The sequence below is a fragment of the Hypanus sabinus genome, chromosome 20 (genome assembly GCF_030144855.1).
Source record: "Hypanus sabinus isolate sHypSab1 chromosome 20, sHypSab1.hap1, whole genome shotgun sequence".
Taxonomy (NCBI): Eukaryota; Metazoa; Chordata; class Chondrichthyes; order Myliobatiformes; family Dasyatidae; genus Hypanus; species Hypanus sabinus.
Genome location: NC_082725.1, coordinates 69,169,708 through 69,195,660, shown reverse-complemented (window position 1 = coordinate 69,195,660; position 25,953 = coordinate 69,169,708). Strand labels below are relative to the sequence as shown.

At 42.4% G+C, this 25,953-nt stretch overlaps 1 protein-coding gene across 15 annotated transcripts in view; it reads left to right on the top strand.

The window, feature by feature from the left end:
- The first annotated feature begins 3,423 nt into the window (after positions 1 to 3,423).
- Positions 3,424 to 25,953, top strand: part of ulk4 (unc-51 like kinase 4) — a 712,463-nt gene continuing 689,933 nt past the window's right edge. For 10 of the 15 annotated variants that reach the window (XM_059945717.1, XM_059945718.1, XM_059945712.1 and 7 more), the window contains exons 1-5: positions 3,687 to 3,824; positions 11,600 to 11,759; positions 11,967 to 12,066; positions 20,926 to 21,065; positions 24,659 to 24,818. In XM_059945717.1, the coding sequence (XP_059801700.1) occupies positions 11,622 to 11,759; positions 11,967 to 12,066; positions 20,926 to 21,065; positions 24,659 to 24,818 (538 nt within the window). In that variant the 5' untranslated portion in view covers positions 3,687 to 3,824; positions 11,600 to 11,621. Of the gene's footprint in view, positions 3,528 to 3,686; positions 3,825 to 3,858; positions 4,185 to 7,222; positions 10,945 to 11,599; positions 11,760 to 11,966; positions 12,067 to 20,925; positions 21,066 to 24,658; positions 24,819 to 25,953 lie in introns of those variants that run through there. The other 5 variants (XM_059945716.1, XM_059945713.1, XM_059945715.1 and 2 more) reach the window with 5 other exon arrangements.

Sequence of the window (25,953 nt, the reverse complement as noted above, 5' to 3'; positions counted from 1 at the left end):
AAAGCATCAAGTTGGATAAGTCACTGTGACCGGACGAGATGTATCCCAGGCTACTGTGGGAGGTGAGAGAGGAGATTGCTGAGCCTCTGGCGATGATCTTTGTATCATCAATGGGGATGGGAGAGGTTCCGGAGGATTGGAGGGTTGTGAATGTTGTTCCTTTATTCAAGAAAGGGAGTAATGACAGCCCAGGAAATTATAGACCAGCGAGTCTTACTTCACTGCTTGGTAAGTTGATGGAGAAAATCCTGAGAGGCAGGATTTATGAGCATTTGGAAAGGCATAATATGATTAGGAATAGTCAGCATGGCTTTGTGAAAGGCGGGTCATGCTTTACGAGCCTGATTGAACTTCTTGAGGATGTGACTGAACACATTGATGAAGGAAGAGCAGTAGATGTAGCGTATATGGATTTCAGCAAGGCATTTGATAAGGTTCCCATGCATGGCTTAATGAGAGAGTAAGGAGGCATGGGATCCGAGGGAACGTTGCTTTGTGGATCCAGAACTGGCTTGCCCACAGAAGGCAAAGGGTGGTTGTAGATGTGTCATATTCTGCATGGAGGTCGGTCACCAGTGGAGTGTCTCAGGGATCTGTTCTGGGACCCCTGCTCTTAGTGAGTTTTATAAATGACCCGGATGAAGAAGTGGAGGGATGGGTTAGTGAATTTGCTGATGACACAAAGGTTGGGGGTGTTGTGGATAGTGTGGAGGGCTGTCAGAGGTTACAGTGGGACATTGATAGGATGCAAAAATGGGCTAAGAAGTGGCAGATGGAGTTCAACCCAGATCAGTGTGAGGTGGTTCATTTTGGTAGGTCAAATATGATGGGAGAGTATAGCATTAATGGTAAGACTTTTGGCAGTGTGGAGGATCAGAGGGATCTTGGGGTCCGAGCCCATAGGACATTCAAAGCTGCTACACAGGTTGACTCTGTGGTTAAGAAAGACTACGGTGCATTGGCCTCCATCAATCGTGGGTGAGTTGAGTGGTAATGTTATAGCTACATATGACACCGGTCAGACCCCACTTAGAGTATTGTGCTCATTTCTGGTCGCCTCACTGTAGGAAGGATGTGGAAACCATGGAAAGGGTGCAGAGGAGATTTACAAGATGTTGCCTGGATTGGGGAGCATGCCTTATGAGAATAGGTCTTTTTTCCTTTGAGTGATGGAGGATGAGAGGTGATCTGATAGAGGTATACAAGATGATGAGAAGCATTGATTTTGTGGATAGTCAGAGGATTTTTCCCAGGGCTGAAATGGCTACACGAGAGGACACAGTTTTAAGGTGCTTGGAAGCAGGTACAGAGGAGATGTCAAGGATAAGTTTTTTTATGCAGAGAGTGGTGAGTGTGTGGAATGGGCTGCTGGTGCTGGTGGTGGAGGCGGATATGATAGGATCTTTTAAGAAACTCCTGGACAGCTACGTGGAGCTCAGAAAAATAGAGGGCTATGGGTAAACCAAGGTAATGCTCAGGTCAGGACAAGTTCGGCACAGCTTTGTGGGCCGAAGGGCCTGTATTGTGCTGTAGGTTTTCTATGTTTCTATTGGCCCCACTAAGCCTTTAAGAAAAGGGTTTTTAGCTTTTGGGGGTTCCTGGATATATTGCTGGGAACTTGCGCCCCCCCCCCCCCTCCTGGCCATTCCCTCACTGGGTCTCTCCGGTTAGGTACCTTGGGGCTCACTCTGTGAAGGGTTTTCTGTCACACTCCCACCTCAAGTGTCCCTCTTCACCACAGTTACAACAGGCAATACTGGCTGCTCCCCTTCTCGTGGGACCCCGGCCACTCGCAGTGCTCTGCATAGTCTCTCCTCTTAGGGGATCAGTCTATCCACTCTATTGTACACACACTGATAACAGCAGGGACCTCTCAGCCCTAAACTCCACCGCGAGCTCCTTCACCACTTCCCGGGGCGGGTTACCAGTGTTCACCTCAACCAAGAGGACCACTACCAAGGACTGTAACCTTCGGAGGGAGCCCTCCCATGCCTCCATCACATTCTTACTTTTCTGATCAGCTCGACAAAGGGGGGAGCGCGTCTTATTTGACATTCGGAGACCCCAAGTGATGAGATCCGGCAAATAGGCACCTTTCGCCACTTGGCCATTCGTAACTGATTCACCTCAGCTGTCTGAATGGCCCCTCTGCGTCACAAGCAATTTAGCTGCCTCTCCAGCCAAAAACTGTAAGCAGACAGTTGAAACCCCGTCACAAGCTCCAATGGGCTTCCTATCATCCTTCCCATCATCTTTTCTAGTGCTTGCATGTAGGCCGCAGTAGTAGCAAAGAGGTTCTCTGGCTTTACGGATCTCACTCTGTCAACAACCTGCCCCTTCAAATTTTCAACCGATCACTGCCCCTCATCCAGCAACAGAGAGGTCTGTTCTGCCCAAGTCTCATACTCGTCTTCCCCTTTGGGGGGGGGGGGGGCTTTGTTCCCGACAACAAGCTGAGCCTGCAATAGCTGGGACTTTGAACCTGGCCATTTTACCATTTATTCACCCGCTTAGGGCCGCTACCAACTCAGAATGCTCAGCCCTCGCTGGAGGACTGATTAGATCCTCTCCATCAAACCACAGCTTCCCCTCGCTCCGCAGAAACGAGAGCAACTTGTCTTTAAAGCCTCCACCCCCAGCTACGGGAAACTCAGCTTCCGATTCAACATACTCGCCTTTACTCCCCTCCTCCCGGGAAGTACGAACAGCTCACGGCCCCCTCTCTCCTGGGGCCCCAATGGTAGCAGGCAGTTCTACGTCAGTGCTAGTCTGGACGAAACCAAAGTCTTTGCCCATCATTTTATCAAACCTCCGCTCCACCTCTGCAGTGTCCATAACCACATATCGTCATCACTTTACTAAACAGTATCTTAACACAGACTTAAACACACAAGCCATTGGATCAATGTTCAGGGCAATCACACAGCATCCAACGAAATCGATCCCAGATGATATCCCATAATGAAACACTCAGGTTAGGGAAGACAATCTCCGGCCCCACCAAACGTGTGAGACTGAGGCATGAGCCCCCAACCCCCAGTTGGTGTGGATCCTGCGTTATCTGATACCCTGTTACAAATTAGTGCCAGACAACACTGCATACGATTAAAGGAATTATACTTATGAATATTAACTACAGGGTTAGTAAAGAATAACAAAAAGGAAAGGGCTCATTCTAATTAAACAGTCCAATGTGCACAAGCTGGAGCTCATCTTGAACTTCTCTGTCACTCACGGTCAGTGTGAACACCCACACCACCTTCCCAACGTCACTCGCGATCCGTCTCAAACAAACGGGTCTCTTTTCTCTGTTGTTCGTTACTAACCCTTTAGTTAATATTCATACATGTAACTCCTTTAATCGGTGTGATCTGAGGCCAGTCTGTACTGTGCGTGTTTGCCGGGCCACGGTTACCAGGGTAACGGCCTCAGCGGTAACCAGGGAATGCAGCCATTCTGTCACATTGTGAGGGGAGAACACTCCTAAAAACGCAGCCCAGCAGAGGTCAGCCTGGTCAGACCAGCAGGTAATGACACACCACCAAACAGTAAAATATAATTGTTGAAGAGGAGGCCAGAGTGATTGAACCTGGCGGGCTTAAAGGCCAGGAACTGGGTGTACAATGAGAATATTCTCCCCCGGTGTTGCAGCCAGTGTCCTGGCTGCCTGCACTTCCGGCCGTTGAGCGGTTTCAGCCGGCGCCGAGGGTCCCGGGTTACGGGGGTCGCACCGCGCCGAGTCCGCGGTCAGCGAGAGGCGAGAGGCGCTGCTGGTCCCGGACACCCTGTTCGCGAGTAACGGCGGAACCCGAACCAGCACTCTGGTAATGCTGGTCCCGGACACCCTGTTCGCGAGTAACGGCGGAACCCGAACCAGCACTCTGGTAATGCTGGTCCCGGACACCCTGTTCGCGAGTAACGGCGGAACCCGAACCAGCACTCTGGTAATGCTGGTCCCGGACACCCTGTTCGCGAGTAACGGCGGAACCCGAACCAGCACTCTGGTAATGCTGGTCCCGGACACCCTGTTCGCGAGTAACGGCGGAACCCGAACCAGCACTCTGGTAATGCTGGTCCCGGACACCCTGTTCGCGAGTAACGGCGGAACCCGAACCAGCACTCTGGTAATGCTGGTCCCGGACACCCTGTTCGCGAGTAACGGCGGAACCCGAACCAGCACTCTGGTAATGCTGGTCCCGCTTTTGCAACAACTCTCGACGGCTTTGGGGCTCGCGGTGTTGACCGTCTCACTGGACAGGTTTCTGGTATTTGTCGCTGTACTTTTACATTCACCCAATAGAGCTCTGAAGGCTTTGCCAAACATTTGGAGAGGTCGCTGAGTGATCAGAGTTCGTAATGCACTTTGTAGCAATAGTGCCGTGAGTGAAAAGTGGAATGAGTTCCTGCAGGCAGGTTATAGGAGCCTTCTAGTTGGATTTTACAGATCGTTTTATTTTATTTACCATTGCTCTCAAACGCTGAACGCTGAAATAGAGCAGTGCAAATGAAAAATGATCCAGGAAAGGAGATTTTTCAAGTTTTGGAGCTTAGGAACAATTCAGAATAAGGTGAGACTTACGGACCAAATAGTTGGTTCTTCAAAGCATCAGAGATGTCCCTCTTCTTCAAAGTTTGGGGTTTTCCTTCCTCTTCCATTGATAGGGCCCTCACCTCACCTCCGTTTCCCGGACAGCCGTGTTCACTCCATCTTTCAGTTGCCTTACCGAGGATAGAGTTCCTCTTGTTCTCACCTACTACCCTGTGACCCTCCGCATCCAAAACATGATTATTTGTAACATGCACCATCTTCAAAGACACTGCCACCAAACACTTCGTTACCTCCTCCTCCACCCCAATCTTTGTTTCACAAATTCAAAGTAAGTTTATTATCAAAGTACATATGTGTCAGTGTATACAAACCCTGTGATTCATTTCCTTGTGGGCATACTCAATAAATTCATAATACAATAATAACCATTATAGAATCAAAGAAAGACTACATCAACTTGGGTGATCAACCAGTGTGCTAAAGACAACAAACTGTGCAAATATGGAAAGAAAGAATAATAATAAACAAATAAGCAATAAATATTGAGATTTTGTGATGAGGAACCTTTGAAAGTGAGTCTATATTTCAATGAAGTTATCCCCTCTGTGGCCAATGTTTGAGGAGTAATAATTGGTCCTGAATCTGGGGATGTGAGTCCTGAGGCTCCTGTACCTTCTTCCTGATGGCAGCAATGAGAAGAGACCCTTTCCTGGGTGGTGGGGGGTCCCTGGTGATTGTTGCTGCTTTCCTGAGGCAACATTTCATTTAGATGTGCTCAATAGTGGGGAGGGCTTTACCCATGATGAGGCCCATATCCACTACTTTTTGTAGGATTTTCCATTCAAGGGTATTGGTGTTTCCATACCAGTCTGTGATGCAGTCAGTCATTATACTCTCCATGACATATCTATCAAAGTTTGTTAGTGTTGAGTGTCATGCCGAGTCTTCGCAAACTCGTAAGAAAGTGGAGGTGCTGCTGTGCTTTCTTTGTAATTGCGCTTGCATGCTGAGCCCAGGATAGGTCCTCTGAAATAATAACACTGAGGAATTTAAAGTTGCTGACCTTCTCTACCTCCGATCCTCTGCTGAGGACTGGCTCATGAACCTTTGGTTTCCTCTTCCTGAAGTCAATAATCAGATCTTTGGTCTTGCCGACATTGAGTAAAAGGTTGTTGTTGTGGCACCAATCAGCCAAATTTTCAGTTTTCCTCCTATATACTGATTCATTACCAACTTTGTTTCAGCTTATGACAGCAGTGTTTGCAGCAACCTTGAATGTGGCATTTGAGTTGTGCTTAGCCACACAGTCATCAGGTAGAATGAGTACAGCATCAAGAGTGTATTGCTGTCCAGATGTTTCAGGGTTGAATGAAGAACCAATGAGGTGGCATCTGCTGTGGACTGCTGCTCTGTTAGACAAATTGGAGTTGATGCAAGTCGCTTTTTAGGCTGGAGTTGATATGTTCCTTCACCAACCTCTTTAAGTACTTCATCATTGTGGATCTAAGTGCTACTGCAGGATAGTTATTGAGGCAGGTTACAACATATGTAGGCACAAAGGAGATGTCAGGGGTAAGTTTTTTACGCAGAGAGTAGTGAGTGCATGGAATGGGCTGCTGGCGATGGTGGGGGAGGTGAATATGATAGGGTCTTTTAAGAGACTCCTGGATAGGTACACGGAGCTTAGAAAAATAGACAGCTATGGGTAACCCTAGGTAATTTCTGAGGTAAGGACATGTTTAGCACAGCTTTGTGGGCCGAAGAGTCTGTATTGTGTGTTGGTTTTCTATGTTTCTATTCTCCTTGGGCACCGGTGTGTGTAACTGAAGCCTGCTTGAAGCAGTTGGGTACCTCAGAATGCCGAAGCAAGAGGTTAAAGATGTCAACCAACACTGCAGCCAGTTGATCAGCACAGGTATTATTGGAGCAAACATAAGGAAATCTGCAGATGCTGTAAATTCAAACAACACACAAAATGCTGGTGGAACACAACAAGCCAGGCAGCATCTATAAGGAGAAGCACTGTCGACGTTTCGGGCCGAGACCCTTCATCAGGACTAACCGAAAGGAAAGATAGTAAGAGATTTGAAAGTAGTGGGGAAGGGGGAAATGCAAAATGATAGGAGAAGACCGGAGGGGGTGGGGTGAAGCTGAGCTGTGGCCACTGGGAGATCCTGCTTTCTCTGGTAACACATTTTAATTCCACGTCCCATTCCTATTCTGATATGTCTATCCATGGCTTCCTCTACTGTCAAGATGAAGCCACATTCAGGTTGGAGGAACAACACCTTATATACCGGCTGGCATGAACATTGACTTCCCTAACTTCCGTTAATGCCCCTCCTCCCCTTCTTACCCCATCCCTGACATATTTAGTTGTTTGTTTTCTTTTCTCTCTCTCTGCCCATCACTCTGCCTGTTCTCCATCTCCCTCTGGTGCTCCCCCCTCCCCCTTTCTTTCTCCCGAGGCCTCCCGTCCCATGATCCTTTCCCTTCTCCAGCTCTGGATCACTTTCGCCAATCACCTTTCCAGCTCTTAGCTTCATCCCACCCCCTCCAGTCTACTCCTATCATTTCGCATTTCCCCCTCCCCCCTCTACTTTCAAATCTCTTAGTATCTTTCCTTTGAGTTAGTCCTGACGAAGGGTCTCAGCCCGAAATGTCGACAGTGCTTCTTATAGATGATGCCTGGCTTGCTGTGTTCCACCAGCATTTTGTGTGCGCTGACAGGTATTATTACCTGGCCTGGGTCAGATGCTTTTTGTTGGTTCACCCTTCTGAAGGTTGCTTGCACATCAGCCTCAGAGACTGAAATCATAGGGTCATCAGGGAAATGTGGGAGTTCGTGAAGGTTCCTCCATGTTCTGATGGTCAAAGCGAACATACAAGACTTTGAGATCTGGAACAAAGCTCTGTTATCACCTATGTCGCCTGATTACAAGAGCTGCTGGAGTTCAAGCCCTGTACTGCTGTCGAGCATCGTTCATCAATTCAAGCTTAGTTCGGAATTGCCACTTCGCCACTGAGCTGGCTTTCAGCCGATTGTACCTGGACCTCTAATGACTTCCTTGGTCACTAGACTTGAATGCCTCTGATAGATTACGGGTCTCATGGTTCATCCAGGACCTGTGTTTGGGATTTTGGTTTGTTTTCTGCAGAGATCACTCCCTCCATGGTTCCCTTGTTCATTTGTTCCTCCCCACTGGCCTCCCTCCTGACACTTGTTGCTTCAAGCTGTAGAATTTGAAGGGGACGACCTAACTGGGGGTGGGGGGTGCAGCCACAGTGACTGGGTGTTTGGCACTGAGTCACGTGCTGTGGCTTAGAAGAAAAGAGAGGTGAAGAGGACTGCAGTAGTGATAGGAGGTTCCATTGTCAGAGGAATAGGGACAAGATTTGTGGATGTATTCTTGCCTCCCAGGTGCCAAGGTCAGAGATGTCTCTGATCAGCATTCTAAATGGTCAGGGTGAGCATCCAGGAGTTTTGCTACATATTGGCTCTAAGGACATAGGCAGGAAAAGTGAGGAGATCCTTTGGAGAGATTTTAGGGAACTAGGTAAAAAGCTTAAGAACAGGACCTCCAGGTAGTAGTCTCTGGATTGCTGCCTGCGCTATGTAACAGTAAGCCTGGCTGCGGAACTGGGGATCAGAGGTTCAGATTTCTGGATCATTGGGATCTCTTCTGGGGAAGGTACGACCTGTACAAAAGGGGTGGGTTACACCTGAGCCTGAGGGGGCCGATATCCTTGCAGGCAGGTTTTCTAAAGCTGTTCAGGAGGGTTTAAACTAATTTGACAAGGGGGTGGAAACCACAGTGGTAGGGCTGAGGATGGGGCAGTTTACTTATAAGGAGATGCAGTGTGTAGTGAGACTGCTCGCAAAGACAGATTGATGATAGGGCAAAATTGCAGTCAACGGGATGAGTTGCAGTGTAAAAGGGGGACATATACAAAGAGTGTGATGAATACAGGACTGAAGGTGTTATATTTGAATACATGCAGAATAAAGCAGATGAATTTGTAGCACAGTTGGAGATTAGTATGTATAACATGGTCATCATTGAATCATGGCTGAAAGAAGATTATAGCTTGCAGTTTAACATCAAGGATACACATTGTATCTAAAGGATAGGTAGAGGGGGAGGAATGACTATTGGATAAAAAATGAAATCAAAATCCTTAGAAAGAGGTGACATAGGATTGAAAGGTGTAGAATTGTTGTGGGTAGAGCTCAGAAACTGCAAGGGTAAAAGGCCCTGATGGAAGTTATATACAGACTTGTGAACAGTAGCAAAGATGTGGGCTACAAATTACAATGGGAAATAGAACCTGTGTGTCAAAAGGGCAATGTTATGTTGGTCATGGGGTATTGTAATATTCAGGTAGTTTGGGAAAATCAGATTGGTGCTGGAACCCTAGGGGTTTCTAGAATTTCTAGGCATTTCTAGAATGCCTATGTGATGGTTTTTAGAGCGGCTGGTGGTTGAGCTATGAGGGGATCAGCTCTTTTGGGTTGTGTGTTATGCAGTGAACCAGAATTGCTTGGAGTGCTTAGGGTAAAGGAACCCTTAGGAGACCATGATCATAATATGATAGAATTTACCTTATAATTTGAGAGGGAGAATCTAAAGTCAGACGTATCAGTAGTACAGTGGAGTAAAGGGAATTACAAGATATGAAAGCGGAGCTGGCCAAAGATGACTGGAAGGGGACACTAGCAAGGATGTGATGGCTGGAGTTTCTGGGAGCAATTCAGAAAGCGTAGGACAGATACCTCCCATAAAAGAAGTATTCTAAAGGCAGGATGATGCAACTGTGGCTGACAAGGGAAGTCAAAGCCAACATGAAAGCAAAACAGAGGGCATATAATAGAGCAAAAATTAGTGGATTGGGGAGCTTTTAAAAACCAGCAGAACACAACTGAAAAACAAATCATAAGGAAGGAGAAGATGGAATACAAAGGTAAGTTAGCCAATAATATTAAAAAGATAGCAGAAGTTTCTTCAGATACATAAAATGTAAAAGAGAGGTGAGAGTACTTATTGGACTGCTGGAAAATGATGCTGGAGAGGTAGGAATGGGGGACAAAGAAATGATGGACAAACTGAATAGTTTTTTTGCATCAGTCTTCACTGTGGAAAACGCTAGCAGTATGCTAGATGTTCAGCGGTGTCGGGGAGCAGAAATGAGTAAATTTGCCATTTCTAGGGAGAAGATGCTAGGGAACTGAAACGTTTGAAGGCAGATAAATCATCTGGACCAGATGGTGTGCACCTGAGGGTTCTGAAAGAGTAGCTGAAGAGATTGTGCAGGCATTCATCATGAATCGGTAGTTTCTGGAATGGTTTCTGAGGACTGGGAATCTGTGAATGTCACTCCATTCTTCAAGAAGGAAGAGAGGCAGATGAATGGAAACTATGTCAGTTAGTCGAGCTCAGTGGTTGGGAAGATGTTGGAGTCGATTGTTAAGGATGTGGTTTTGGGCTATTTAGAGGCACATGATAAAATAAATTGGTCATGGTTTCCTTCAGAGAAGATCTTGCCTGACAAATCTTTTGGAATTCTTTGAAGAAATAATGAGCAGAATAGTCAAAGGAGATGTTGTTTAGTTGGACTTTCAGAAGGCCTTTGACAGGGTGTCTTACATGAGGCTGCTTATAAGTTTAATTGCCAGGGAATTGGGGTGAGAGGAAAAAAAACCTTTCTGAATAAGTAATGATGGTCTGGAATTTCACTGTACAAAAGGCAGAAATCTTCAAATCACATTATAAGTACCTGGGTGAAATGAAGAATCACTAACTATAAGCCTAGAGATGAGAAGTGGGATGAAGATAATGCCCACTTTTGGTCAGCATGGAAACAATGAGCTAAATGACCCCCTGTGTGGTAATTTCAACTGAGAGGTGGTACCTCTATCCCCAGAGTGATTTGCTGAGCAAGGCCAGGGTCCTGATGCAAGATGCAATAGACTGTTTGGGCAATCTAAACATCGGTCCAGATAGACTAGAAAGGCAGGGTGCTGTGAGTCGAGCAAGGTTGGATCGCTCTGGGCAATAAGCTGATTTGGAGGGGTTGAGAACAGCTTCTCTGGCAGCATAATCTAGGCCCGGAGTGATTCGCTGGCAGTGGGTCCTGGTTCCTGTCGTGAGCGTCAGACAATTTAAATGCTGGCCCAGATAGACTGGGGCTCTTGTCTCTGTGATGCTAAGGCTGTGAGACTGCCCCTGGCTGCTGTGCTTTGTGTCTGTGAACTTTGCAATGATTTGTCCCGCTAATATGATCAACTGAATACTGAGGCTTTGGGCCTACTTCGGGCTGCCGTGGACATTTGGATCTGAGGACTCAACAGGTTCGGAATGCTGCTGTTGTTGTTGCCTGCTTCTATTGTTTACATGGTTTGTTTTGAATTTTATCTCTCTTTCTCTGTGGGGAGGTCTTTTTTAAAAATTGGGTTCTTTGTTCCATGATTTGTGACTGCCTGTAAGCAAACACATCTCAAGGTTGTGTAATTTAAGCATTCTTTGATAATAAATGCATTTTGAAATTTGGTGCAGCACCCTTTTTAGTCTTTTACTGTGAAATTTAACTCAGTTTTCTTTATTCCAAAAAAGAATGGCAGCATGACTTTCTCTTTCATTGTCACTATAATGCTCCAGTCCTGGCCACGTTGTCATTAATCTTTACAGCTTTAATCCAGTTTTGAAGTTCTTGCATGTTATTCAGCCCTGACATTTAGTTGGTTTATGTGTCCTTAATGTTGAAAATTTGAAGTTGTGCTTGAGTTTAAATTAGTTATAATTTTGCTTCTGTCAGCTGGAGTCACCACTTGCAGGCCCTATTTCTCATCTCATGGTGCTAATTTGAGGTGATTTTTCCCATATTTTGACAATTCCTAAAACTGGACCATTCTTTTTTTCTAATAGTTCCAATTCATTTTTGACCTTATTTTAAATGTATCTAAAGCACCTTGGAAAAATGCTTTTTAGTAACTTTGTGATGGAATATTGCTTGTGAATATGTGAGTAAATAGTGTTTTTTTAAACATTTCAGATCATTTCTCAGAATTATCAAAATGGAAAACTTTGTCCTTTATGAAGAAATTGGAAAAGGAAATAAATCTACTGTTTACAAAGGCAGAAGGAAGGGAACTGTTAATTTTGTGGCTATTTTATGTATTGACAAATCAAAAAGGCCAGAGATCACAAATAGGGTGAGTTTCTCATAATAACTGCATTCATTAGGCACTGTGATTGCATAGAATATGCAAATCTGTCAAATATCGAAGGTTTGTCCTGGGTTTGCATTAAGCCTATCACTGAGTTTGTTTGAGGTGTTGCTTTATTGGTACAAGTAATGACTTTGTATTTGGTTTTCATATTATACAAAGTAAATACTTTAAAATATATATTTAATATAGGTCCGACTCACTCATGGTATTGAACACCAGAATATCGTATTATTTCATGAATGGTATGAGACAAACAATCACTTATGGCTTGTGGTAGAGCTGTGCACAGGTAAGAATTCAAATCATTGAAATAAAAACTTAGAAAATTTATAAAACAGATTAACTGGTTGAGAGTTAGCCAACTTAATCCTGCCTTCTGGTAATTGGCTCTATTATCCTCCAGGTCAAGGCTTATTTAGGTACTTTCTAGATATGGTGAAAAATTTCTGCCTTCCTGGTCCTTTCCAGCAGTGAGATGCAGACCCTCACTAATTTCTGGGTGGAAATGTTTTTCCACAATTCTGCTTGAATTTTTTGATCAAAAATATTTAATCTATGCTCTCTGTTTTTTCACCTTTTAGTTAAGAGAAGTAAATCCTTCCCATTTACACTATATAAGCACCCTATAATTTTGTCCACCTTAATTGTTCTCACCACAATGCCATCTGTTTCCAATCATTGTTTCCTTGCAGCTGCAATTTTCCAGTACTGACAAGGTACTCATAAATCTTCTGGGTAACCTTTCTTGTATAATTGTATCTTTCTCCAGGCAGGCACCCTTTGAGCTGTAGCCTAGCAAGCATTGTATGTCATTCTACCATAAATCCCAGCTATTGTATTCTTTGCCTTGCTGTTAAAGCTAAGATATATGTTTGTCTTTTAACTGCTATCTGCCTCAAGAATCTGTGTTCATAGACTCCCATGGTCCCTATGTTCATCCACATTTCTCAATATATTCCTGTTTGCAATCTTAATAATACCTTGCCCTTCTCACGTCTCTTTCAGATCGAACTGATTAAGTCATTGAAAGTTTTGTTCCTCCCCATCAACTATTTAATATAATTCTTTTATAATCTTCAACCTTTATTTTGTTACTTGCTTATCTGTTTAAACTCTGAATACATTCAAGAAAACAGGGAATGATCATTATTTGTAAAATCTGTAACCCAAAAAATGCCCATCAGTACCTTTTCTTTGCTAAATACTGTTTAAGATATTAATGAGATTTTAAAAAGTGAGAGATGGTTAATTAATTTAACATTTTTGTTTGTCTTGAATAGTTGACATAGTTGGGTAACATTACTTCATGGTTTTGTCACAGCTTCACTTTACATCAAAGTAGTTAGTATCAGAATCAGGTTTAATATCACTGGTATGCGTCATGACATTTGTGTTTTGCAGCAGCCATATGTTGCAATACATAATAAAAAAACTATACATTACCAGAAAAAATAGACATGAAAAAGTTAAATAAGTAGTGCCAAAGGAGGACAAGAAGGAAGAAAGTGAGTGAAGTGGTATTCATGGGTTCATTGTCCATTCAGAAATTAAATGGCAGTAGGGAAGAAGCTTTTCCTAAAATTTTGAGTGTGTGTCCTTGATGGTAGCAATGAGAAGAGGGCATGTCTTGGGTGGAAAACGGCCAGTGAGTTAGTGGGCCAGTGAAGGAGTGGAGATTTGAGAGATTCTGGCAGTTTTGGCAGTTGGACTGTGCAATCAAGTCAATCAAGATTTGAATAACTCAGCAGAAAGCCATTGATTAGACAATCAAGATTTGAATAGCTCAGACTCAGCAGAAAGCAGCTGATTGGGCAATGGAGGTCAGGTGACCAAGCAGTTTGAAAAGCTCAAACAAATAAATAGAGGGTTACCTCAAGCGGAGCGGCCTGTGGAAAGCGACCGGTGAAGGAGTGGAGATTTGAGGTTTTGACCTGAGAGGCTTCGACGAGAAGAGGCTGAGGACAAGCTTCACTCCAAGTGAGGTGAGGCCAGGTAAGTTCCTTTCAAAGGAGAAAGTTTCAAAAGTTGAGGTAAGTATTGGGAAGGTCATGGCAGCTGAGATCAGCCTTGTGGTTTGTTCATCCTGCAGCATGTGGGAAATCAGGGATACTTCCAATGTCCCTGACAACTATGTGTGCAGGAAGTGTGTCCAACTGCAGCTTCTGGCAGACCGCATTGAGCGTCTGGAGCTGCGATTGGATTCATACTGGAGCATCCGTGATGCTGAGAAAGTCGTGACTAGCACGTTCAGTGAGTTGGCCACACCACAGGTAAAGGCTACACAGGCAGAAAGGGAAGGGGTGGCCACTAGACAGCGTAGCAGTAGGCAGGTAGTGCAAGAGTCCCCTGAGGTCATCTCCCTCCTAAACAGATATACTGTTTTGGATACTGTTGGGGGAGATGTCTCATCAGGGGAAGGCAGCAGCAGCCGAGTTCATTGCACCATGGATGGCTCTGTGGCACAGGAGGGAAGGAAAAGGAGTGGGAGAGCTATAGTGAAAGGGGATTCGATCGTAAGGGGAATAGATAGGCATTTCTGCGGCCGCAAATGAGACTCCAGGATGGTATGTTGCCTCCCTGGTGCAAGGGTCAAGGATGTCTCTGAGCGGCTGCAGGACATTCTGAATGGGAGGGTGAACAGCCAGTGGTCATGGTGCACATAGGTACCAACGATATAGGTAAAAAATGAGATGAGGTCCTACAAGGTGAATTTAGGGAGTTAGGAGATAAACTAAAAAGTAGGACCACAAAGGTAATAATCTCTGGATTGCTACCAGTGCCACGTGCTAGTCAGAGTAGAAACAGGAGGATATTTCAGATGAATACATGGCTTGAAAAATGGTGCAAGGGGGAGGGATTCAAATTTCTGGGGCATTGGAACCAGTTCTGGGGAAGGTGGGACCGGTATAAACAGGACGGTCTGCACCTGGGCTGGACTGGAACCAATGTCCTAGGGGGAGCATTAGCTACTGCTATTCAGGAGGCTTTAAACTAATGTGGCAGGTGGATGGGAACAAGTGCAGAGAGACAGAGGGGTGTAAAATGAGGGTAGAAGCCAAAAGTAGTAAGGTGAAAAGTAAAGGTGGCAGGCAGGCAAATCCAGGGCAAAAAGCAAAAAGGGCTACTTTTTAACATCATTGTATGAGGGCTAAGAATGTTGTAAAAACAAACCTGAAGGCTTTGTGTGTCAATGCGAGGAGCATTTGTAAAAAGGTGGATGAATTGAATGTGCAGATAGTTATTAATGAGTATGATATAGTTGGGATCACAGAGACATGGCTCCAGGGTGACCAAGGATGGGAGCTCAACATCCAGGGATATTCAATATTCAGGAGGGATAGACAGGAAAGAAAAGGAGGTGGGGTAGCATTGCTGGTTAGAGAGAAGGTTAACGCAATAGAAAGGAAGGACATTAGCCTGGAGGATGTGGAATCGATATGCGTAGAGCTGCATAGCACTAAGGGGCAGAAAACGCTGGTGGGAGTTGTGTACAGGCCACCTAACAGTAGTAGTGTGGTTGGAGATGGCATTAAACAGGAAATTAGAAATGCGTGCAATAAAAGAACAGTAGTTATAATGGGTGACTTCAATCTACATATAGATTGGGTGAACCAAATTGCTGAGGAAGAGGATTTCTTGGAATGTATGCGCGATGGTTTTCTGAACCAACATGTCGAGGAACCAACTAGAGAGCAGGCCATTCTAGATTGGGTATTGAGCAATGAGGAAGGGTTAGTTAGCAATCTTGTCGTGCGAGGCCCCTTGGGTAAGAGTGAGCATAATATGGTGGAATTCTTCATTAAGATGGAGAATGACATAGTTAATTCAGAAACAAAGGTTCTGAACTTAAAGAAGGGTAACTTTGAAGGTATGAGACGTGAATTAGCTAAGATAGACTGGCAAATGATACTTAAAGGGTTGACGGTGGATATGCAATGGCAAGCATTTAAAGATCGCATGGATGAACTACAACAATTGTTCATCCCAGTTTGGCAAAAGAATAAATCAGGGAAGGTAGTGCACCTGTGGCTGACAAGGGAAATTAGGGATAGTATCAAGTCCAAAGAAGAAACATATAAATTAGCAAAAAAAAAAGTGGCACACCTGAGGACTGGGAGAAATTCAGAGACCAGCAGAGGAGGACAAAGGGCTTAATTAGAAAAGGGAAAAAAGATTATGAGAGAAAGCTGGCAGGGAACATAAAAATTGACTGTAAAAGCTTTTATAGATACGTGAAAAGAAGAAAATTGGTCAAGACAAATGTAGGTCCTTTACAGTCAGAAACAGGTGAATTGATCATAGGGAACAAAGACATGGCAGACCAATTGAATAACTACTTTGGTTCTGTCTTCACTAAGGAGGACATAAATAATGTTCCGGAAATAGTAAGGGACCGAGGGTCTAGTGAGATGGAGGAACTGCGGGAAATACATGTTAGTAGGGAAGTGGTGTTAGGTAAATTGAAGGGATTAAAGGCAGACAAATCCTGAGGGCCAGATGGTCTGCATCCCAGAGTGCTTAAGGAAGTAGCCCAAGAAATAGTGGATGCATTAGTGATAATTTTTCAAAACTCCTTAGATTCTGGATTAGTTCCTGAAGATTGGAGGGTGGCTAATGTAAGCCCACTTTTTAAAAAAGGAGGGAGAGAGAAACCGGGGAATTATAGACCGGTTAGTCTGACATCGGTGGTGGGGAAAATGCTAGAGTCGGTTATCAAAGATGTGATAACAGCACAGTTGGAAAGAGGTGAAATCATCGGACAAAGTCAGCATGGATTTGTGAAAGGAAAATCATGTCCGACGAATCTTATAGAATTTTTTGAAGATGTAACTAGTAGAGTGGATAGGGGAGAGCCAGTGGATGTGGTATATTTAGATTTTCAAAAGGCTTTTGACAAGGTCACACACAAGAGATTAGTGTGCAAACTTAAAGCACACGGTATTGGGGGTATGGTATTGATGTGGATAGAGAATTGGTTGGCTGACAAGAAGCAAAGAGTGGGAGTAAACGGGACCTTTTCAGAATGGCAGGCAGTGACTAGTGGGGTACCGCAAGGCTCAGTGCTGGGACCCCAGTTGTTTACAATATATATTAATGATTTAGACGAGGGAATTAAATGCAGCATCTCCAATTTTGCGGATGACACGAAGCTGGACGGCGGTGTTAGCTGTGAGGAGGATGCTAAGAGGATGCAGGGTGATTTGGATAGGTTGTGTGAGTGGGCAAATTCATGGCAGATGCAATTTAATGTGAATAAATGTGAGGTTATCCACTTTGGTTGCAAGAACAGGAAAACAGATTATTATCTGAACGGTGGCCGATTAGGAAAAGGGGAGATGCAACGAGACCTGGGTGTCATTGTACACCAGTCATCGAAGGTGGGCATGCAGGTACAGCAGGTGGTGAAAAAGGCAAATGGTATGTTGGCATTCATAGCAAAAGGATTTGAGTACAGGAGCAGGGAGGTTCTACTGCAGTTGTACAAGGCCTTGGTGAGACCGCACCTGGAATATTTTGTGCAGTTTTGGTCCCTTAATCTGAGAAAAGACATTCTTGCCATAGAGGGAGTACTGAGAAGGTTCACCAGATTGATTCCTGAGATGGCAGGACTTTCATATGAAGAAAGACTGGATCAACTAGGCTTATACTCACTGGAATTTAGAAGATTGAAGGGGGATCTTATTGAAACGTATAAAATTCTAAAGGGATTGGACAGGCTAGATGCAGGAAGATTGTGTCCGATGTTGAGAAAGTCCAGAACGAGGGGTCACAGTTTAAGGATAAAAGGGAAGCCTTTTAGGACCGAGATGAGGAAAAACTTCTTCACACAGAGAGTGGTGAATCTGTGGAATTCTCTGCAACAGGAAACAGTTGAGGCCAGTTCATTCTCTATATTTAAGAGGAAGTTAGATATGGCCCTTGTGGCTAAAGGGATCAGGGGGTATGGAGAGAAAGCAGGTACAGGGTTCTGAGTTGGATGATCAGCCATGATCATACTGAATGGCGGTGCAGGCTCGAAGGGCCGAATGGCCTACTCCTGCACCTATTTTCTATATTTCTATGAGAAGCCATTGTTAGTAAGAGATTCTTATTTTGTAGTTTCATCATGACATGAGAAAGGATCTGGTGCTTTCCCGGCATATATGATGAATAAACTCTTTTCTGGCTTCTAGCCGGTTACAGGTATGCCTAGGTATGTCTTATTCGGAGGTGTATATATCTCCATTGTCCACCTCTCCTGATTGGTTAGTCCTCATCCAATCAGGTTTTCGATGTTGCATCTTTTTTACAGTTCTTACTTGGAGCGAGACCTTCACCTTTGTTAAAATTCTATTTCTCTCGTCTTATTTCAAACGCTTCCTTTACAAGGTGGTCCCAAACCATCGGCGCAGCACAGTAGTTATGTGCTGTTGAAGTCAATATGTGGCATGGGTTCACAATGGCCATAGGATTAACATCACCCCTAATGAAGATAAGACAACTGCAATAAGAATTTATTTGTTTATTGGGCCATGTTTGTAAAGTCTTGTTTAGTACATTACAAATAATTGAATTTGAATTTCTGAGTGTTAGTGCATAACTTTGGCCGTAGTTTTAAAAGCTACTACTCATTCATGATGGCATCTGACCAGCACCTAGTTTTGCTCCAGACTTCAGACTCACCAGGGTGCAATGAAATTCATTGCTTGCTCAAACTGAAAATTAATTGCAGATGAACTATTAAGCATTGAAACTAGCTTTGCAAGTTATCGATGTGTTATTAATTAATGAAAAATGTCTTTTGCTAAGAAGACAATTGACAATCTTGGAATGTATCCATAGTTAACCATATTTGAAAAATAATGGACAGGTAAAAATCACTGCTTCATCTAGCAACGACAATAAACTGGAGAATTTTACTGAAAGCAAGAACTGAAAACTGATTATACAAAGCTTTTTGTTCTTCCTCATCTCGGGACGAGAGGCTAGAAACCAAACAAATAACCCATGTGTAAAGACTGGCATGGCTAAGGTTCTTGATCATCCATTTGTGTTTCTTTGTCACAGAGAAGGGCAGTAAGAAGTTTTAAACAGCTGTTAAGAATAGGATAACCATAGTGTGGCAACAATGGAGTGAGCCTTGGTGGTTTCATTCAAAAACTTCAATATATATCTGATTTATCTGCACGCACTGTCCCAAGGCAGAGCTCAGTTAAACTGTGATTTCTCATGGTCCTATCTAAATCATGGTATGAGTTTCAAATGGATATGGTTAAGTTTCATTGAGAGAAATTGTGGAAAGTAATGTTGACCTTTATTAATAGAATTAATTTGCTTTAGTCAATTGATTTTTTTTCCTCTGGGGTGAAAGAAAGCTGCAGGAGGCGCAGTACAAATATGTGGCCTGATCAAATTCCAGGAGCAAGTCTGGTCAGACCCCTTTCTCTCCTAAAAAAGATGAGTTGATTCCTGTACAGGCATTTCACAGTGCTTATCTTCTGTTATCTCTTTTGATGGTTGCTGACCGTGGACTCCACATACTCCTTTCTGTGCACTGCTGCCCGTTTTTCTACCCGACCCTGTCCCAGATTGTCTGTCAGAGAATGCAAGGTGGAATTTGTTATTGATGATCAAAGGCAGAACATTGTGGGAAAGGTCTAATCTTTGGTAATTTTGTCGTAATACAGTTCAGCAATAGCCTTCAGAAAAAGAGGAGATAGAGTGCTGTGGATTGATCAGAATTCAGCAGGAAGGATGAAGTAGCACAATGTTCAGAGAATTTTTAAGGTATCTTAGATTGCTTTGAAAGAATGTTGCCAAGGATGGTGAAGTTTTTGGATTAAGATTGGCTTGATTTCTTTGGAAGAGGAAGCTGAGAAGAGTTACAAATGACATACATAAAATTAAAAGGCACTAGATGAAGTAAGTGGAACTGACCCAAAACATGGATTTCAAGTGGTTGATAGAAAGGAGCTGGATACTATATTTTTATAGATGCTATAAACAGCCCATTTTTTTTTCCCTTTTTTCCTTTTTTTTCTTTATTAGTTAGTGGTTAGTTTGTTAGATTAGTTTTCCTTGTGGTAATGGTATTTCTTTCTCTTTTTCTCTTTTCTTTTTTTTCAACATGATATACCTAGTTTTTTTTGTTTCGTTTATATGATATTTGTATCATTCATGATTTGGGAAGACTTAACCATATTTTACTTATTGCTTGTGTATCCTTTTATGTGCTTTTTAATTTTGTAATCCCAATAACTATGTATTAATCTTATCATGTTGATATTAATAAAAGGATTGAAAAAGAAAAAAAAAAGAAAGGAGCTGGAATGCGAAAATGATGTTCCTCCATTTCCTAGTGCACTTTAATGTACATTTGAAGAGATTTATTCAAGATTTAATATACTGTACTGTGCCAAAGTCTTAGGTACATATATATATCTAGGGAGCCTAAACCTTTTGCACAGTACTGTAGTAATTTTATGTATTGCACTGTATTGCTGCCACAAAAAAAAACTAATTTCATGACATTGGTGAGTGATGATAAATCTGTTGTGGACTGAGAGTGGGAAGGGGGCAGGGAGACGGGAATCATGGTTGGGAAAAGGGGAAGGGAGAATGGAGGAAGTGGGAAGCGATATTCTGTAATGATCAATAAACCTATTGTTTGGAATCAAACGACCTTGCCTGGTGTCTCAGGGCTGGGTGTGTCTGCACCTGTTTCTTTCTGTCCCGCTCTAGCACTCTTTCTGGCACCTGTCCCACATCCCTCCCACAGCATTCTAGCCTTGCCATTCCCAACATCCTTTTCTCCTGCCAGATTTACAAGCTTGCTCTCCAGTCGACATTGATGGACGCAGTACTGTGCAAATCTCTTGGGCATCCTAGCAATATATGTGCCTAAGACTTTTGCACAGTACCGTAGGTTTAAGAAATATGAAATTAAGGCTGAAAATGCTGGAACTACTTAGCAAGACAAGACGCAGAAAGAGTTAATTTTTCAAGTTGTTGTCCTGTCACCTAATGACTGAGCCACCTGTTATTAATTCTACCTTTATCTCTACAAATATTGCTTGACTTGTTTCCACCTCTTCTCAGTTTTTACTCAAAGATATGTGTTGTATTCATGTTTGATTTTGCTGCATCCAGTCTGTTGTTTCTATTGCAGGAGGTTCTTTGGCAATGGTTATCACCCAAGATGAATACTTAAATGAGGATGTAGTTAGACAGTTTGGTATTGATCTAGTAATGGGTTTGCACCATATCCATGAGTTGGGCATCGTGTTTGGTGATCTTAATCCTGCTAAGGTAAAAGGACACTTTTGAATTATATATGGTTAATTGCAGTTATAATTGGAAAATAAATACGATTTCTTTTGTTAATGACCTTATTTATGCTGGAGTTTTTTTCAATCTCTAATCAAATCGCCAGACTTTTTTTCCACATAAGACTGATTGTTAACCTGACAGTCCACCGAACTTTGGCTTGGATACCTTCCACATTTTGCCTTTAATCTCAGAATTAATAGTCATATTTTCAATTGCCCTGTGACCTTCACTTTGGAATTCCCTCCTTTATTTATTCTATCAGTCACTTCTCTTTTTGAAGGCGTTGATAAATTAACCAATTGCAGAAAAGTTTTGGCCATCCCTCTCAATATCTTTTTTGATGGGCATTATTTTTTCTCTCTTAATTGTACTTCTGAAATGCAGTTTGACATTTATTGTTTTCTGCGCAGTGTAGGCCCTTCCAGCCCTTTGAGCTATGCTACCCCAGCAAACCCTGACATACCTGATAAAGCTGTATCTAATGGGACAATTTACAATGGCCAGTTAACCTACCTGGTATGCCTTTGGACTGTGGGATGAAACAGGAAGACTTGAAGAAGATGCACGCATTCCATGGGGATGAAGTACAGAGATTCCTTATAGCATGATGCCGAAATTCTGAAACCCTCAGAGCTATAATAGTGTCGCACTAACTGCTCTGCTACTGTCGTGACCTTGTGATACGCTAGATAAGTAAAAAATTTTAAGATAGTGTTTCTCAACCTTTTTTAGCCCAATGCCCCCCCACCCCCCAAAGTACCTTCATATTTGCCAATGCTCCTCTTAGGCACAATATACTTTTTGGCACCCCCATTGTGTAAAAACGTCTACCGTATGCTACCATAATAAAAATGATTCTGCTGTAAATTTCTATTTGCCTCTGAAACTTAGCTTACATAGTACCAGTGTGCTGTACAGCAGCTTTGCTATCAATGTGATCCTTGAGCTTGATGGTTTTTATCAAGAGTTGAAATATCTGGTTTAAGTTGTGACAGCAAAAGCATTAAGTACCCACACAAAACAATATCCAAGCGGTTTCTGTTTTTTGTGAGTATATGGTTCACTGCACTGAAGCCTCTTTCAACAAGTCAGGAGGATGGAAATACTATGAACAACAATTTGGCTCTTATTCAAAGACCAAGAAACTTTGTATGATGCTGTAGTCACATACCACAAAAGATGATAGTCTTGAGAAGTATTTTTGCTTTTTCATTATTTTGAAATTCGATAATTTCTTCTTGCAAGCTCTCTTCCTGTTCTTCCACCTTGCAAAGAAATGGGTTAATTATCCAGTTCAGAATTTCCAGGTCATTCAAATACTTGAATCGATTCTGAAGATCCTTCTTCAGTTGCTGCAGGTGGAAGCAGTACTTTTGCAAATCACTGTCTATGAAAGAGAGTGCCATACTTTCCGTGTAGGGAAACTGAAAACATTCTCCCAATGTTTTGCTTATATATTTACAGTGTTCCAATAAAAGTGGACACTGCTCTTTTTACCTAGATTAAATTAAAGTTCTCACCCTGCTGATTCATATTTAGAATGTTTGTTTTGTCAAACAGATCAGCTCGGTATGCCACATATCCATGTCGAAGTTCAATCTTGTTCCCCAAGCTCTTGTTGACTTTGAGCAAAAATTCAACCACAGTCTCAAAAAGTTCAAAGAAACGTTTTAAGCAGCAGCCTTTCGACAGATAATGCACTTCAGTGTGACGAAGCAAGCGTTGGAACTCTTCATATTCTTGGCATAACTATTGAAATATCCTGCTATTGAATGCATGAGCTTTAATTTTGTTGATATCAGATATTACAAGAGTCATGCTTGAAAAAAGTCGCTGGTTGAGGATTTTGGCTGCAAGATTGTGATGATGAATTACACAATGGATTGCAAACAAACTTGGAATTTCTTTCTCATAAATGTCACTAAATCAGCATGGTGACCTGTCATATATGGTGTTCCATCTGCTGCACAAGAAATCATGTTCCTAATTAGAACACTCTTATCCTCAATATACATTTTGAGCTTGTCGTAGATTGATTTTCCATTGATAATTGTTTTTAACTTTTTCTAAGAGAGAATCTCTTCATAAACTTTTCCATTTTTGATAAACCATATATATGCCAGCAACAATGCCTCATTATCTCGCACAGTTGACTCATCCATTTGTAAACCAAATTCTATTTTTTTTTGTAGCTCTGGGCATAATTGATACTCAATGTCTTCACTCATTTTGTCATACGACGAGTTATAGAGTTATTACTTGGACAAATTGATTTTTAAAATCTTGGTATCCATTTTGAGAACAGTGGTGAGCACTTCGGATAGAACGGGCATTATTAATTTTTTTTACCAGTTGTATACTTTGTTATCATTTTGGAAATGTTCTAAGAAGAAATGAGACCACTATCAAGGTCATTTTTGGCTTTCTTGGCAAATGACTTGAGTGTGCCTTGCTTTTCAAATGCTTCTTCCATCTGGAATTGAGTAATATCATAAGTAGCATTTTTAGGGTGTCTTTTACAGAGGAGTCCACCAAACTTGATGGTTTTATGGCTTCATTAGACAACACAGTATTACAAATAAGACACATGGGGCGTTGTTGATCTAAGGGGATCGGAATAAAACTGCCTTCAGACACATATTCATTAATGGGGCTAATATGCCTGTCAGATGTTGACAACAGCAGCGAGTTGATGGAGCGATGGTAGCTGTGCATAGAGGAAAGATGAAGATGATCACAATAGCGAAAATTACGTCGACAAGGATTCATATTGGAACCTGAATGTTAGTTAGGACAGAACTGGTGTTCAGAAAAGGCAAACCACCTTTATACTATTCTAGTTAGTGTGATTGACCAATCATGTGAGGTCTGATAATACCCAGAGATGGTTCTTTACGGCAGATATGAAGCCGAGGTCTCTTTGAACACCTCAAGAAGAATCCTCGGGGTTGGCAAGTTCACCAGGTTCAAAATTCACCGTTTGGTTCCGGCCAGCACTGTATCAGTGTGCAACCTGTTTCCACAGATCTGTAGAGAAAGTTGAGAAGACGTACTTAACTTACCAACTGTTAAATTGCATGAACTGGTTCTGTGCCACAAGTCAAGGAGAACCGTTGGGCACCCTGGTTGCTAATTTATGCATCCCCAATGACGTCTGTTTGGTTGGATGAGATTGCTGAGTTTCAGACGCATTGTGCTCACTGCCTGCAAACCTGTGGCCCTTCCCATGTTCCAGTGCCTCATCCTTTTTTTTCGGAAGTGCTTGCTCTAATAATGGTCGGTCAGGTCTCATGCCTCAAGTTAGGATGCTGCTTGCCACCCCTCCCCCAAGAATATTGAATGCCTCCCCTGATGACTTCTACTTCCTCTAATGCCCCCTTAAGACATGTAACTGGCCCCTTTGGGAATCATTGCTCTAAGAGGATATAAAATACTGGTTTGTCAGATTCATGGCTATAAAAATCATAACGTGGCACAATATGTTTTTAAAGTTGTTTTTCTGGACATTTTACAAGGACATTTTATACCTACCACTTTATTATGTTCTTGAAATTTCTTACTCTCTTCTATAGATATTGGTCGATGGGCCAGGCACTCTGAAGTACAGTAACTTCAGTCTTGCTAAGGCAGAAGGAGAGAATCTAGAGGAATTCTTTGCACTGATTGGCACAGATGATGATGTAAGTGAAGGTAATGAAGAGACACAGAAGAAATCCAAAAGCCGAACTCAAGGTAAAAATTTGTTTTAAAAAAAAAAATCTTGTGGCTTAATAAGTTTCATAGGTGATGAAACTTGAGATTCCCTGTTAAACTTGGGACATAAGGGATGTTGTTGTCCAATCATAGCTAACCATGAAATACAGTAAATGGTGGAATGCTCAGCAGGCTATACAACAACCGGGGGGGGGGGGGGGGGGGGGAACCAAAGTTTTCAGGTTACTGCCCATTGTTTATCATGCTCTTTGCATGATGTTATCCTTTTGTTTATTGGCCATACATAGAGTTCTTATTGTACCTTTTGAATACAGACACTGTTATGGCTGATCAGTCACTAAAAATTACCCTTATAGAATTCAGAAATCACTACCCAAAGTTTGTGCTGTTGAATGAGTTCACTCTCATGGAATTTATTTGGGGATAAAATAATCTCCACAGATTCTTTTTCAACCTTGGAGCATGCAGATATAATGTACCTTTGTTTTCTGGAGAATTGTGAAATAGACTGTTTTCTGAGAATGTGATTCCACTGTAATGCAGGGATTATCTGTAAAGGAACTCCAAGAGATATTGTACAACCTCTGCAGTCATTCTATTTGAGACTGAATATTTCAAAACAGAGAGTGTTTATCCAAATTTGAATATTTGGCCCACTGAGTTATTGTGAAAGCAGACTTCAGCAAAAATTGTAGTTTACTTGAACTGTTGCAAGAAATTTGGGCACCATTGAAGCTGAACCGAATCTTACTGTGCATCTGCTCCTTGTGGAGTATTTGTTATGGAGGTTATCGGAGCCTAATGACTTTCATAGTATCCCACAAAATTCTTTGTTATAATAGTTAAATAAGCATTCTGAAGAATTGTACTTATTAAATTCTATTTCTAGCAATAAGTTAAATAAAAGTGTTAATTTCTCTTAAATGCAGCATTCATGTTGTTGAATTTGCAACCATTATAAAATATGGAACTCAAAATTTAGATTGATGATTTGTTGCAATTTATAGCAGATCTTTTATGTTCAGGGCAAAAGATGGATTTAATAAGAAAACTAAATTTCTTGCCAACTAAAATCTGCCCTTTACAGTTTAACATCGCCAAATTTATTAATAATAATCTTCAGGTGGCCTAGTAAATTCTCTATATTTTATGT